The sequence below is a fragment of the Somniosus microcephalus genome, chromosome 30 (assembly GCF_052327205.1).
Source record: "Somniosus microcephalus isolate GS21.2 chromosome 30, FLI_Smic_1.0, whole genome shotgun sequence".
NCBI classification, from domain to species: Eukaryota; Metazoa; Chordata; class Chondrichthyes; order Squaliformes; family Somniosidae; genus Somniosus; species Somniosus microcephalus.
Genome location: NC_141016.1, coordinates 31,008,464 through 31,024,981, shown reverse-complemented (window position 1 = coordinate 31,024,981; position 16,518 = coordinate 31,008,464). Strand labels below are relative to the sequence as shown.

Sequence of the window (16,518 nt, the reverse complement as noted above, 5' to 3'; positions counted from 1 at the left end):
GGTGCTTCAGCTAATCGGGCTGGTGGCAGGTAGTACACTGATCCTTCCTGGGCTGCGGCGGTCGCGAACTCGAGCGGGTGGCTTGCAACGGGGCCGAGCAGCGTTGTCGGGAAGAGGAGAGAGAGGGTGGAGCACACAGGGCGCAGCCGGTGCTACGAAGCCGGGCTGCGTATAGACCAGAGAAGAGGGAGGCAAGAGTCCCACAGGGTTGTTCCACGACGGGAAAATAATTTTTAAAAAAGTATTAAACGCGCAGGAAACCGCGAGGAGCTGCAGGTTGCAACGGAAACCGTGGAAAGCAGCGCTAGCAACAGCGGGGAAGAAGGCAAAAGCGCGGGAGGCGCCATTTTAGATTTTCAAGATGCCGAAGACTGGCTGTATCACTGCCTTTGATAATACAATAGAGGACTGGACCACGTATGTGGAAAGAGTCGAGGTATATTGTGAGGCAAACGAAATAGCCGATGAGAAAAAGGCATCGGTATTGCTAAACTTAATGGGCGCTAGAACGTACGGCCTATTGCGGGACCTGATTACTCCAGCCAAACCGAAGGCGAAGAGTTTTAATGAAATTGTTGCTGTCCTACAGGAACACCTAAACCCTGCACCGTTGTTGATAGCCGAAAGATTTAAATTCCACAGGAGAACTCAGCATAAAGATGAGAGCAATGCTGAGTACCTTACGGAACTACGCAAGCTATCAAAGCACTGCCAGTTCGGAGCAGGACTGGCAGATACACTACGGGACAAATTTGTCTGTGGACTCCTGAGTGAAGGAACACAGAAGAAGTTACTCTCAGAGAAAGAGCTGACGCTAGATAAGGCTTTCAGCGTGGCAGTATCGTACGAAGCAGCAGCCAGGGGAGCTGCAGAAATTCAACAAAAGCCACAGGAATACGGCACCCACGAAATGACACGGGGATTTGCAAAATGTTATCGCTGCGGCAGAACTAACCATGACCAGAAGGACTGCTGGTCCAAGGACAAAATATGCAGGCAATGCGGAAAGATGGGACACATTGCACGAGTTTGCAGGTCTGGGAAGAAGACCAGCGACAACAAAAAGGCTACTAAGGAACCGTACAAGAAAGTACAAAAGATGACGGACAGTAGTTCCGAAGACCAGATGAGCGATAGTGAATCCGGGAACAGGAGACTAAGCTGTCTCAAACTTCACAATGTAATCGCAAAAGAGGATCACCGAACCATTTGGGTCACCCTCACGATAGCAGGGTCCCAAGTTAAAATGGAATTGGATACAGGATCATCGCTAACCGTCATGAATCGACGAGACTACGAGCGGCTATTCTCACACATACCCTTGAGAGAGACATCCATCGTCTTGACGACGTATACGGGGCAAAAAGTATACCCCAGAGGAAAAATAAGAGTGCCTGTCGAATACAACGGCAAGAAAATACGGAAATTGTATCTCTACATACTGCAAAATGGTGGACCACCGTTATTGGGACGTGAATGGATCAGGAAGATAAGCTTAGATTGGCACTCCATTCATGCAATGATGGTGGACGGTAAAAAAGATGAAGACGTCACTCCTGGACGATTGTCAACAATCTTAGCTAACGCCAAAGAGGTATTTCAACAAGAACTGGGCACTCTTAAAGGCGTAACCGCCTCGATAAAAATAGAAGAGAATGCAATTCCCAAGTTTTTCAAAGCAAGACCGGTACCATATGCAATTCGCCCAGCCGTCGAGGCAGAGCTGGAGAATCTGGAGAAGGCAGGCGTGTTGTCTAAGGTCGACTGGAGCGAGTGGGCGACACCCATCGTTCCTGTCATGAAGAAAACATTAAGCAATAAGTCTGAGGAGCCAAGGAAGGTTCGCATCTGTGGGGATTTCAAGGTGACGGTGAACCCAGTCCTTCACGCAGTACAATATCCTCTTCCAAGGATAGAAGACATCTTCGCCTCACTGTCTGGAGGGAAGCGTTTTACAAAAATTGACCTAGCACAAGCATATTTGCAGATGGAGGTTGAAGAATCCTCTAGGAAGTATCTCACGATAAACACTCACAAAGGTCTTTACCAATATCATCGATTGGTATTCGGAGTAGCATCGGCTCCAGCAATATGGCAAAGAGCGATGGAACAAGTCCTGCAAGGGATTCCGGGGACTCCGTGTTACTTGGACGACATCCTTGTGACAGGTGAAGATGACAGTAAACACCTTAACAACCTAGAACAGGTGCTCACTAGACTACGGGAACATGGGCTACGAGCCAACCGCCCCAAGTGCGAGTTTTTTAAGAAACAGATATCGTATTGTGGCCACGTGATTGATGAAGAGGGGTTACATAAGTCCCCTGACAAAATTGAAGTGGCTGTTAAGGCCCCAGCGCCTGAAAATGTGTCGCAACTGAGGTCATTCCTCGGATTGGTGAATTACTACCATAAGTTTTTGCCGAATTTGTCGACAATCCTGCACCCACTGAATGCCCTGCTACGAACGGGGGTAGCATGGAAATGGAGCAATGACTGTAAGCGGGCCTTTCAGAAGAGTAAGGACTTAATCACTTCAAGAGAAGTATTGGCTCACTACAACCCAGCACTGCCGATCAGACTGGCGTGTGATGCGTCTCCCTACGGCATTGGGGCGGTACTGTCACATAAATTCCTTGATGGTTTAGAGAGGCCGATAGCTTTTGCGTCACGCTCGTTAACTTCTGCCGAGCGTAACTACGCCCAGATTGACAGAGAGGCCCTCAGCCTAGTGTGGGGGGTGAAGAAGTTCAATCACTACCTGCATGGTCAAAAATTTACTCCACTAACCGATCATCAACCTCGTCTCCATTTTCAACCCTCAGAAGGGCATACCGATAATGACAGCGCAACGGCTGCAGAGGTGGTCCCTTTTCCTAGGGGCACACCAATATGACATCGAGTACAAAGGAACTAAACAGCATGGGAATGCTGATGGATTGTCACGCCTACCGTTGCCGATGGTGGAAGAAGACGACCTTGCAGTGGATCCAATGGAGTTATTCCACTCGACCATAGTCGAATGTCTCCGTGACGAATGCAAACACAGAAAAGGAAACACGGAATGACCCGACACTATCACGGGTCTATGATTTAACGGTGAAGGGATGGCCAGCACATGGCGAACCACTGCTGCCAGCATTCTCGCCGAGTAGAGAACAGCTGTCAGTGTGCAGAGGAACCTTGATGTGTGGATCCAGAGTAGTAATTCCACCTAAGTTGACGGATAGAGTGCTCAATGAGCTTCATGAGGGTCATCTGGGTGGGGTAAAAATGAAGAACTTAGCCAGAGCGTTTGTGTGGTGGCCGGGAATCGATAGAGAAATCGAAGAGATGACCAAGAGCTGTACAGGATGCCAGAAGGTCCAAAACGCCCCACCACAAGCTCCTCTACATCCATGGGAGTGGCCCTCATCTCCATGGCAAAGGGTGCACATTGATTTTGCTGGTCCCTTCATGGACTCGATGTTTTTAATTGCGGTGGATGCACATTCAAAGTGGCCAGAGGTAATAAAAATGTCCTCAACCACCACGGAAAAAACTATCACAGTTTTACGAACCATATTCGCCAGGAATGGGCTGCCTGAACAGATTTGCTCTGACAATGGACCACAGTTTGTGTCTGAAGAGTTCCGGAGGTTCTTAAAGAACAATGGTGTTAAGCATTACACATCTGCCCCATATCATCCAGCCACTAATGGATTGGCCGAGAGGTTTGTTCAAACATTCAAGAAGGCTATCAAGGCAATGTGTAATGAAGATATACCCCTACAACACAAGGTGGACAACTTCTTGTTTGCCTACCGGAATGCGACACATGTGGTTACCAACCAAACTCCAGCCATGATGTTCTTCAATCGAAGACTACGATGCCGCTTGGATTTGGTTAAGCCAAACGTCCGAAGAGATGTGGAGAACAGGCAGTTTCAGAATATGAATGAAAGGCCGACCAGGAGTTTTAAGATAGGTCAACCAGTTTTGGCCCGGGACTACCGCACTGAGAAATGGCAGCCAGGAACGATTTGTACATGGCAAGGACCTCTCATGTATACCGTGGACGTTGGAGAGCATTGTAAGACGCCATGCTGACCAGATTCTAGAGTCACTGGAAAACGTCAACTCCACACCACGATCTGATACACCTGGTAATGAAACCGACGTACCAATTGCAGCTACCGCAGAATCGGTGATATTGGAAGCAGATGAACCAAACAACGACATTGATCCCGACTCAACCTTGCCAGAGGAACCTGATACCCCAAAGAGGCGTTATCCAGACCGAATCAGGAAGCCTCCTCAAAGACTGAACTTATAATTGCTTAAACTCAACCAATGTATCTAGCAACCATAAATGTGATTGTAATTAGTTATCATTTAGTTGTTAAATGAATGTTATGTACTGTTTATCTAAAAAGGGGAGGAATTGTTGTGTATGTACCTTTAAGAGAATAACTAGTCTCAGACTGCAGTACCGGCAGTGACCACCCCTGTATAAAAGGCGCTAGTGAGCCTCTGTAGTTTCAGTTTCCCGATTGACTACTTTCAGTAAAGACTTGTTTTGTTCAACTCCTGCTGTCCGTGTCTCAATCATACACGGACATAATAAGAAGGGTGCCAGGAATGAAGGTGCAGAGAAGGCTAAGAGGAGATTTGATAGAGGTGTCTAAAATCATGGAGGGTTTAGATAGAGTAGATAAAGAGAAACTGTTTCCAATGGCTGAAGGGTCGATAACCAGAGGGCCCAGATTTAAGGTGATTGGCAAAAGAACCCGAGGCGACATGAGGAAAAACGTTTTTACACAACGAGTGGTTAGGGTTTGGAATGCGCTGCCTGATAGGGCGGTGGAAACAGATTCAATAGTAGACGTCAAAAGGGAATTGGATAAATACTTGAAGAAAAAAATGCAGGGATATGGGGAAAGAGCGGGGGAGTGGGACTAACTGGATTACTCTGCGAAAGAGGCGGTGCCGAGTGGCCTCCTTCTGTGCTGTTTCTAAATTCATTTACGGGATGTGGACATCGCAGGCAAGGCCAACATTTATTACCCATTCCCCAATTTCCCTCGAGTAGGTGGTGGTGTGCCGCCTTCTTGAGTACAGCGGAGTGGCTTGCTGGGCCATTTCAGAGGGCAGTTAAGAGTCAACCACATTGCTGTGGGTCTGGAGTCACATACTGGCCAGACCGGGTAAGGGCGGCAGATTTCCTTCCCTAAAGAACAAGTGAACCAGATGGGTTTTTACGACAATCCGGTAGTTTCATGGTCACCATTACTGATGCTAGCTTTTTATTTCATACTATCGTATGATTCTGTGATTCTATTTTTAGTGGGGAGGGGAGTTGTCTACTGCTTCCAATTAATGCCATTTATAACCAAAAGTTGTTTCTCCTGATGGTTCAGTTCATAGAGGCAAGGCAGTCTGTAATTGAGCTGTATAGACCTCAGGCGTGACCAAAGATCAGGCTGAAATGATCAAATGGCCCGCTGACACTCACTGTCTCGGCCCACACATGAAGAATGGTCACATGGTGATTTACCAGCGAACTGCCACTGCTTGTGAAACCACGGCCCATTAAAGCATCAGTGCCTCAGAAGGAGGGGAGAAAAGTGAGAAACAGAGGGGGGGAAAAAATGAAAGAAACTGAAGGCAATGAAAAAAAATTAAAGACAGAAGAATGCAAAATGTAAAGAAATGGAAAAGAGTTTCAGAGAGAATCAGCTGACTGTTTCACTCACTGCTCGCCAGAGAAGCTCATCCTGAACACTGGCTCCTGACCATGAACCCAGTAAAGTTGTTTGACATGTCACAGGAACAGTTAAAACATTCCAGGATATTTCAATCATCTGAAGTCCTATATTTGTCATTTTAGCTGAGCTCTTAAGGTTAATTAACCACTTAAATCAGCTCACAGATCAACAGCTTCTATTTATAGAGCACAGTTAACGTAATAAAACGTCCCAAGGTGCTTCACAGGAGTGTTATCAAAAAAAAAATTAAACTGACAGCGAGCCATATAAGGAGCTGTTAGGGCAGGTGACCAAAAGCTTAGTCGAAGAGGTAGGTTTTAAGGAGCGCCTTAAAGGAGGAAAGAGAAGTGGAGAGACGGAGATATTTAGGGAGGGAATTCCAGAGCTTAGGACCTAGGCAGCTGAAGGCACGGCCGCCAATGGTGGAGCATTAAAATCGGGGATGTTCAAAGGCCAGAATAGGCAGGGCGCAGAGGTCTAGGTCTAGAACATGTAATCAGTTACTATAATTGATGACTAGTTAACGATCAGAGTTTAAATCTCACTGTGATAGACAGTCTCACAACTAATCTGCTATTTCCCTCAATCTAAGATAGTAAGCAGTTGAAAACTCTGAATGCTACAGTCTGAAATAAAACCAGAAAATCCTGGAGATACACAGGACCACAACACCCGAGAAAGAACGAGGGGTCGCCACCCAAAATGTTGCGACTATAGGAAGACAGCTGATGGGACAGGGTGGACAGAAGCAGACTGTTCCTGTAGTTGAGGGTCGAGAACGAGGGGCCACTGATACAAGATGAAATGGAAGAGATTTAGAACCGAGGGCGGAAGAAAATTCTTCACTTAGAGAGTCGTGAGGCTGTGCAATTCACTTCCAGGGTTAGTGGTTGCGGCAGAAACTGTGTCAACATTGAAGATTAGATTGGATAAGTGGATGACGGTAAAGGGGTTGAAGTGATGTGGAAACAGGGCAGGTAAATGCGATTAGACTATTTGCTCGCGTGGAGAAAAATGCCAGCAGGGAACTTAGTGTGCAACACCAAATTAAGTTACAACACTTTGCACAGTTTGAGGCTGAACCAGACCTCTGGCATCCTCGCCGTCTGATTAGACCCCGCGCTGAGCTTCCAACCGCTTATCCTCTCTGTCGCAAAGACTGCCTAATTCCAGCTCTGTAACATCGCCCGTCTCCGCCCCTGCCTCAGCCCATCCGCTGCTGAAAGTCTCATCCATACTGTTGTCACCTCTAGACTCGACGATTTCAGTGCTCTCCTGCATAAACTTGAGCTTATACAAAACTCTGCTGCCCGTACCCTAACTCACACTGTCCCGCTCACCCATACACATATATATGGGTTATATTAAAAACCGTATGTCTACATGCACTTCCTCTCTAAAATCTTCTTTCCGTTGTCACGTTTTTTAGTTACACTTTCGTGCCAACTGTTCCCATTCAATGCTGCAGTCAGTCCTCGCCCCAGCAGTGGCAGCGGAGCACCTCTGTCTCCACCACCACTTGTGGCACTGTAATGCTAGATTTCCCAATCCCAGTGCTCACTTTTTCCTTCAAACAGAAAAGTACTGGACACAAAATGCTGTTCTCTGCTCCATTACTGGTAAATATTATAAATTTAACTTTTTACAATTAGGTATGGGAATGTGAATGTACTCCAACTCAAGTTTATGCTTTTAACACTAGATAATTAAGGTCTCCACTGAATGTTTCATTCTCTGCTGAAACATTGGGTGGCAAGACCAGCTGGAACGCTGCTTTTTTCTATTTAGAACAAACGTCAAATCTAACCCGGGCAGAGGCTATAATGGTCTTTTCTCACTGACTGTCAATCCACCCTAGAGAAAAGTTTAGGCGGCATTTTTAAAAACAATTACTTCGCGATCTTATTGCATGGCCACTGGCAGCTCTCAGCTATCTCACCCAAGCAGCCATTCTTCATTTGTGAAGCTAGGCAGTAACCACTTGCCTTTTTATAATGCTTCTCACATGCAGGAAGGCACCTCGGAACTCGTTACAACGAAGAAAGGGATACAATGGTCACCAAGCACAGAGAAAGGGAAAGGGAACGGAGTTTCGAACAGCAGGCTGTTCAACCATGGAGGGCATCACAGCCAGACCTGCTGTCCACACGCACACTACCCAGCAGAGATCATTAGGTAGCTGTGGTTCTCTCCTCCCTATACGAGGGACACTGTTTCCAACTGAAACGTCCCAATTCGACAACATTAATCTTACACCCAGTATTTAGCACGAAAACTACCCATAAATATCTGGAGAAGGAATTCAAAGAATCGGCAAGGGATTCCGTGCCATTTTATACTCGCTGCATTTTTCCAAATGTCAAGAGCAATGGACTGTGGAGAGACCTGACACTGCGTGAGCAAGTCTCACCCCATCAGACTGGGAGCAGCATCATTATGTGACGAATTTGTGCTTACCTCAGTGGGAGTAGAAAGCAGTACCGCACAAAGACACCTAACCCCCAGAGGACAGTCAGGCGAAGGCTGATGTACTGAAAATTATTATTTGTTCTGGTCATCAAATTCCAAGATTCCAACTCCTCGGCAGAAAATCGTTTTGTTACTTCATCGTCCACAATGGTCTCGACACCCTTTTTGCAGAAGTAGAAGATATCAGACATTTCAAACTCCCGACTGTCCAGGGCTCTGTTGCTGCTGCTCCGACGCATCTGCTTTATCTCCTCCTCCAGAGACGTGGGCTCCTTCACTATAATACCTAGAGAGGAGAGACAAACACTGTACACTTCATCCACTGTCACCTCGGTGGGAAACTGCTTAAACTAGAAGGTTACGCAGAGAACCCGGCACATAGTCCACCTGTTCACTTGGCTCTTAATGTACTTGCAACTGGTTAACCTGAAGGTTGATGAATATAAATAGAATTAGGTTCTTTTCAATTTGTTGTTTCTTCTAAAGATTACACAAGGTTAGATCTTTGTCCATATACCCGCTCTTCATATGGGAGCATAGACCGCGAGTGTGGACTACATCAAAGTCGAGACTGATCCTGACTTCACCAGATGTCACCATGAATGCACTGGCTATAATTTCCTCTTCACAGATACTGAGGCCACAACTGCTGTCTGGCTGAGATTAGCTAACTCTGCATAGATCAGGAAGGGAAGGGAACGACGGATCTTGGGGATGGCTGGGCTTACTACTACCTGGTCTTCAGGGAGCCTTCAACCCCAGTTGTACTCGTGTGGGGGCAGAGAGAGAGCGAGCGAGAGAGGGCAGAGAGAGAGAAAGCGCGAGAGAGAGAGCGCGAGAGAGGGCAGAGAGAGAGCGAGCGCGAGAGAGGGCAGAGAGAGAGCGAGCGAGAGAGGGCAGAGAGCGAGCGAGAGAGGGCAGAGAGCGAGCGAGCGAGAGAGAGAGAGAGAGAGAGAGAGAGAGAGAGAGAGCGAGAGAGGGAGAGAGAGAGAGAGAGAGAGAGAGCGAGAGAGGGCAGAGAGGGCAGAGAGAGAGAGAGGGCGAGAGAGGGCAGAGCGAGAGAGAGCGAGAGAGGGCAGAGCGAGAGAGAGCGAGAGAGGGCAGAGCGAGAGAGAGCGAGAGAGGGCAGAGCGAGAGAGAGCGAGAGAGGGCAGAGCGAGAGAGAGCGAGAGAGGGCAGAGCGAGAGAGAGCGAGAGAGGGCAGAGCGAGAGAGGGCAGAGCGAGAGAGAGCGAGAGAGGGCAGAGCGAGAGAGAGCGAGAGAGGGCAGAGCGAGAGAGAGCGAGAGAGGGCAGAGCGAGAGAGAGCGCGAGAGAGAGCGAGAGAGAGAGCGAGAGAGAGCGAGAGAGAGCGAGAGAGGGCAGAGCGAGAGAGGGCAGAGCGAGAGAGGGCAGAGCGAGAGAGGGCAGAGCGAGAGAGGGCAGAGCGAGAGAGGGCAGAGCGAGAGAGGGCAGAGCGAGAGAGAGCGAGAGAGGGCAGAGCGAGAGAGAGCGAGAGAGGGCAGAGCGAGAGAGGGCAGAGCGAGAGAGGGCAGAGCGAGAGAGGGCAGAGCGAGAGAGAGCGAGAGAGGGCAGAGCGAGAGAGAGCGAGAGAGGGCAGAGCGAGAGAGAGCGAGAGAGGGCAGAGCGAGAGAGAGCGAGAGAGGGCAGAGCGAGAGAGAGCGAGAGAGGGCAGAGCGAGAGAGAGCGAGAGAGGGCAGAGCGAGAGAGAGCGAGAGAGGGCAGAGCGAGAGAGAGCGAGAGAGGGCAGAGCGAGAGAGAGCAGAGCGAGAGAGAGCGAGAGAGGGCAGAGCGAGAGAGAGCGAGAGAGGGCAGAGCGAGAGAGAGCGAGAGAGGGCAGAGCGAGAGAGAGCGAGAGAGGGCAGAGCGAGAGAGAGCGAGAGAGGGCAGAGCGAGAGAGAGCGAGAGAGGGCAGAGCGAGAGAGAGCGAGAGAGGGCAGAGCGAGAGAGAGCGAGAGAGGGCAGAGCGAGAGAGAGCGAGAGAGGGCAGAGCGAGAGAGAGCGAGAGAGGGCAGAGCGAGAGAGAGCGAGAGAGGGCAGAGCGAGAGAGAGCGAGAGAGGGCAGAGCGAGAGAGAGCGAGAGAGGGCAGAGCGAGAGAGAGCGAGAGAGGGCAGAGCGAGAGAGAGCGAGAGAGGGCAGAGCGAGAGAGAGCAGAGCGAGAGAGAGGGCAGAGAGAGCGAGAGCGAGCGAGAGCGAGCGCGAGCGAGGGCGCGAGAGCGAGAGCGAGCGAGAGCGAGAGCGAGAGAGAGCGAGAGAGAGCGAGAGAGAGCGAGAGAGGGTCACGGAGGGAAGGAGGGGAACACGGAGGGAGGGAGGGAGGGAGAGGGAATTGGAGAGAGAGAGCGCGAGAGAGCGCGAGAGAGGGAAGGAGGGGAACACAGAGGGAGGGAGGGAGAGGGAATTGGAGAGAGCGCGCGAGGGAGAGCGGGGGAGAGCGGGGGAGAGCGAGGGTCACGGAGGGAAGGAGGGGAACACGGAGGGAGGGAGGGAGAGGGAATTGGAGGGAGAGCGCGAGAGAGCGCGAGAGAGCGCGTCACGGAGGGAAGGAGGGGAACACGGAGGGAGGGAGGGAGAGGGAATTGGAGCGAGCGAGCGAGAGCGAGAGCGAGAGAGAGCGTCACGGAGGGAAGGAGGGGAACACGGAGGGAGGGAGGGAGAGGGAATTGGAGAGAGAGAGCGAGAGAGAGCGAGAGAGAGCGAGGGTCACGGAGGGAAGGAGGGGAACACGGAGGGAGGGAGGGAGGGAGAGGGAATTGGAGAGAGAGAGAGAGAGAGAGAGAGAGAGTGAGAGAGAGAGAGAGCTGGGTGTGGGAGAGAGACTGGAGGTAGAGACAGAGAGAGAGAGGCAGAGGGAGAGCAGTGAGGGTCCAGACGCGTGTCATCCGTTCCTGGGGACTGAGTGGCGGCCGCACTTTGGAACAACACAGTTGGAGGCGCAGCACATGTACAATGGCCGCTGGAAGGAGGCTAAAGCAAACAAGTTTTAGGCCCCCGGTGAAACAAAAATGAGAAAAAAAAAAAAAAAATTCAGAAAATTGTTTAAAGCCAGAAAAAAATACAGGAAAGTGATGTTGAATGTCCCGCGGTAAGTTCCAGTTAAATTTTGCCAGGTGTTGTCCCATTTTTGAAAGAGTCGATCAGGGTTATTTTAATCATGTTATGAGAGAGGGGATAAAGTTTGTGCCCCGGTTTGTACCTCAGAGTCTGTGAGAGACGGAGGGAACGGCAGCAGAAAAAGAGGAAACAACTTCTCCAAAACAGATCCCAACTCATCGCCAAGGCTGGGGATGAATAACCTCACCGCCTTGTTAGGAAGTTTAACCACTTCATTCACTTTCTTATTTGAGCTCCGTTTGGAATTAGAGTTTATTTTATTATTTTTTGTTGTATGGTTAACGACAGCGTTGAAGAGGGAAAGAGAAACTTGGAGCAACTTCTTCTGTCAAAGCTGCAACAAGACTTGAAAGAATTTAAAGATTTTTAATGAACTTTTCACAAAAAGAGTGTTATAAACACTTTTTTCCCACCTAAGTTTCAAATAAGATTTTGGAAGAAACAAAAACAAAAATCAATTTTCCCTCTCATTTAAAAACAAGTTTCAACCAGGTCTTGAAGTCCAAAGGATTTTAAAGAGGTTCTGAAATGATTAAAACATTTTAAAATTGAAATTTCTCAATATTTGATTTTGAACGATCAACTGAAGTGAGTAGCTTTACACAAACATGCCCCATACTGTTGAGGAGGGGGGGGGGGCGGGAGGATTTGTCGGAGTTACATATTATTTTTTATTGACTTATTAAAAAATATTAAGACATTTAGGAAGAGAACCAAAAAAGGGGAAAAACACAAACCATTTTATTTTGTCTGTCGTTCTATCGTCCGAACAAGTCCCAGGAATAATGTAAATATAGATTTCCTCTTAAACGTTTAGCGGAGTATTAATGGAAACATGAGTTATGTAATGATATATAAAAATTGCAGGAAGCTACTTTAGAAGAAACCACTATTTGTTTATTGAGAAAGACACAGAAAATCCTTTGATTAAACTGATAATGTACAATTTTGATTTCGTAAACCAGATTGAAATAGGAGATTAAAAATTGAGAGTACAATGAAGTTGGTTTCCCACTATTTAATTGGGAAGTACCTAAAATAATTCAACACTTCTTGTGATAAGAGCAGGGATTAATGTTGTGGAGAATGTTTGAGAGAAAAACATCAGAAGCGAAATTCGCAAATTAACATCTTTACATCAACATATTAGTAAACATTTCCAAGTCAGTCTGATTGGTTCTCCTGTCGACGAAGAAAGATGGATGTTTATTTCTGTTAAATCATAGCTTTTCCTGCTTTTTGTTTTTAATTCGGTGACACAAATTGTGTTTGTATTTTTCTGCATTTGCGAATAAGTGCTGCATTTCTGACATGTTACTTGGGGGTTGTGCTGGTTCAAGAAGACAATGTTTATTAATGGAAGTGATTGAAGTTGGAAATACGGATACCCGTTTGTGTTCAATTCTTTTTAATGCTGTGAACTAAAGAACTACAGCACTTTGTATTTGTTGGTTGTCTGGTTGCATTGCAATTAATATTCTAATTACTTATGTGGACGTACAGCACGTCAGCACCTTAGGAAAGCCGCTGCTTGTGCAGCCATTGCTATAGTGACATGGGGGATGGGCTAATACATTGAAAACTTTAAAATCAATACAAATTGCACGAATAGATAGGCCTCTTTCAGCTCACCTTGGTCTTTTGGATTGTTTGTCAATGCATAACCGAGTGACGTTTCTGAAGTGTTAATGCATTATTATGCAGTTCTTTTATATCCTAGTCATTTCTAACAAGTAATTTTCTTTTAAATAGAGTTTGTACATGATGAACATGATGAAAAGTGCAAATAAAGCACTGGGGCTCATTTCTAGAGGAATAGAATTCAAAAGCAGAGAAGTTATGTTAAACTTGTAGAGAACCTTGTCTGATTGTCTCACGATTTGAGACGATGGGGTGGCAATTTGGCATTACTGTATACAGGAAACTTTGTTATATCCAGCACCGACGGGACCGAGCTGGTGCCGATCTATCAAAACTGCCGGACATACCAGCGTTAATGTTGAAGCATACGGAGGTTTGCAGCTCCGTATCTGGCAACAAACACTGTTGCTTAGCAACAGCTTCTAAACAGTCGGCCATACCTTAGAAGCGTCTCTGTAGCTTAGCAACAGCTTCAGAGAGACTTTGCAGAGCCTGGCTGTTGGAAAAAAAAGCCACAAGGAAAAAAAACCTAACAAAACAGCTCCTGATTTCTGCCGGTAGATCGAGGTTTCCGGACATACAGCCTCCGGATAAACCAAAGTTTCCTGTACATGCTTTTAAGCGGTTGCTCACGGATGAAAAGGTCGTGCTCAAAGGAATTCGTGGCCCGCTCAGTACAAAAAAATATTAGAGGGAATATTGCTTGGTGCAACACCTCAGCAAATCAGTATCTGTTAAGGGAGATATTAACAAGGGAAGGAACTTGCTGTTCCTTGAAGATCAAGAGATGCGACAGGGTTGGCTCAGGGGAAGAGAGTCCCAGACAATAATTAGATGTGAACTCTGGACAGAAGCTTAATTAGTGAATCGGCCTTTTCTAGCTCCAACTTTCTTACATGACCTCGCACTGCAGCAGCCCAGTGCAAGGACATCGCACATCAACCAACGTTTCAAAAAGTCAGCCTTGTTTTCTTTACTTGATTGTAACTCAATAGTGAGACTCAACAAGTCGAGCAAATTTTACTTACTGTTATTGAAGATTCCTACCCCTCGATGGTGCCGGATCCCAACTGTTAAATAGGAGAATGACCTCCCGAACAGGTCAGTCCACTTCTGCTTTACTCTACACTAACCCATCGCAAACCATAAAACTTGCTCAATCACAAGTGACGACCCCTTGCCTTCCCATTATAGTAATAGGTGATCAAGATGGAAGTACACTCATCATTTGGTACTTACCATTAGAGTTGGTTTTATAAATTAGTTGTTTTCTCTCCCGTGCTCCTCTTTCTATCCGTAGTGTTGCCCACTGAAAGATAAAGCAGAAACACACGCTGGACTGATGCACCCTATCTTAATTTTTAAAATAAAATGGGAGGATGCAGACACATCAACTAATGGAAAGATCACAAAGAAGAGAGGCCACCCAAGACTGTCTGTGTGGAGTTTGCACATTCTCCCTGTGTCTGCGTGGGTTTTCTCCGGGTGCTCCGGTTTCCTCCCACAGTCCAAAGATGTGAAGGTTAGGTTGATTGGCTATGATAAATTGACCCTTAGTGTTAGGGGATTAAATACGTGGGGTTACGGGGATAGGGTGGGATATGTGTCGGTGCAGGCTCGATGGGCCGAAATGGCCTCTATCTGCACTGTAGATTCTGTGATTCTGTGAAGACAAAAATTGCATTCGATGACACGGTCGGTGTGTCGTAACTACAGACTTTAGGCCCTGGTACTTACTGAAATTGTTTCAGAGGGTGGAGGATGCATTTGATAATGTCCAGGATCCAAGAACACGAGATTGGAGCAGTTACCAAGCCCCCGGGGACAGCTAAAATGATGAGCAGCTCCTGGCCCAGGGATGGGTGGGTGAGCATCCCAACTTGCCAAATATAGGTCCATCCTCAAGGTTTTTTATACAAATATGATGACCGAGGTTTCAGAGGTGTGTGAGTATCAGGTGATTCTTTTAGTGGCTGTCATTCTTGGACAGTGAATGTAGGGAGGAGTTACAGCCAAACCTTACTCTGTCCTTATCCGATGGATATACAAGACATGTTCCAGCAGGGAATCACGGGAAAAGCAATCGGGAGTGGGCATCCTGGGTGAATTTCCCAGCCTCTCCAGCCCAGGAGCATGGAGACTGATTGCAGCATCCTGTCACACCCACCTGACTGAGGTCAGGTAACTCAGTACAGCCTGGACACCCCGTCACCCACCTGACTGAGGTCAGGTAACTCAGTACAGCCTGGACACCCCGTCACCCACCTGACTGAGGTCAGGTAACTCAGTACAGCCTGGACACCCCGTCACCCACCTGACTGAGGTCAGGTAACTCAGTACAGCCTGGACACCCCGTCACCCACCTGACTGAGGTCAGGTAACTCAGTACAGCCTGGACACTGAACCTTCCCGGGCTGTGGGGCTCAGGTTCACAATACACAGTAACTTTAACTCCCAAGTCTTCGGAGGACTTCAACATTAAACTTTTAACGGCAGAAAAAAAATCTCAGTAAGAATAGTTACCACCTCAAATAAAACAATCTGCCAACTGCAGAGAGAAGCACAGCTTCTCGGAACCAACACAGCTGTAAACCTCCGACTACACTTGGGCGGTTGGGTGACTGGTACTTAAATTAAACGGCGAGTTGGAGCAAGGACTTTTGAAACCCGCAAGAACAGATTGTAAACAATGCAAGTGAAACTCAAGCTCAGAGGCTGCCCGCCCGTCTCCATCAATTTTGCAAATAGCACAAGTGCCCCGAGCAGCCAACCACGAGAGCCAGGTTTAGAAGCCAAGACGGTGTCAGCTAACACAGATCACTGACTGGATATTCACAGCCTTAGATCGTGTGTCTGCTGTAGCATGCCAATATCGCTTCTCACGCACAGCAGCAGAGCTCAATGAACTACAGTAAACCCTAGGTTTAACCATATTGTTTCATCTGTGAGAATTCCAGTAAACGTGCAAATTGTTCTAAAACATTACAACACCAGCTGCTGTGAAAGAGACTTGAATCTATAGCTTAACTCATCATACCTTTCAGAAATAATGAATTACTTTGAAGTTCAAGCCATTTGCACACAGCAAGCTCCCACAAACAACAATGAGATGAATGACCAGTTAGTTGGCTTTTTGTGGTATTGGTTGAAGGAGGAATGGTGGCCAGGACTCGGAGAAATTCCTCTTCAAATAGCTCCATGGGATCTTTACCATCCACCTGTACAGGTAGACAAAGCCTTGATTTAATGGCTCATTCCGAGTACAGTACCTTCAACAAAGCAGCACTCATTCAGCAATGCATTACAGTGTCAGCCTAGATTATATTATAGACTGGGGAAAACCAGTGTAAAGGACAAGGAGGGGGAGGAATTCCTAAAATGTCTACAGGAGAACATTCGTGATCAGTGTGTTTCCAGCCGAATGAGGAAGGAAGCAGTGCTGGATCTAGCTCTGGGGAATGAAGTGGGGCAAGTGGAGCATGTTTCAGTGCGAGAGCATTTGGAAAATAGTGATCACAATATCATCAGCTTTAGAATAGTTATGGAAA

At 47.4% G+C, this 16,518-nt stretch overlaps 1 protein-coding gene across 2 annotated transcripts in view; it reads right to left on the bottom strand.

Annotated features, from left to right (window-relative positions):
• LOC147098093 (glycerol-3-phosphate acyltransferase 4) overlaps positions 1-16,518 on the bottom strand; it is a 179,910-nt gene that overhangs the window by 39,559 nt on the left and 123,833 nt on the right. For both annotated transcript variants that reach the window (XM_085971325.1, XM_085971324.1), the window contains 2 exons: positions 14,210-14,279; positions 8,205-8,502 (listed from right to left, as the gene is read on the bottom strand). In XM_085971325.1, the coding sequence (XP_085827451.1) occupies positions 8,205-8,502; positions 14,210-14,279 (368 nt within the window). The remainder of the gene's footprint in view (positions 1-8,204; positions 8,503-14,209; positions 14,280-16,518) is intronic.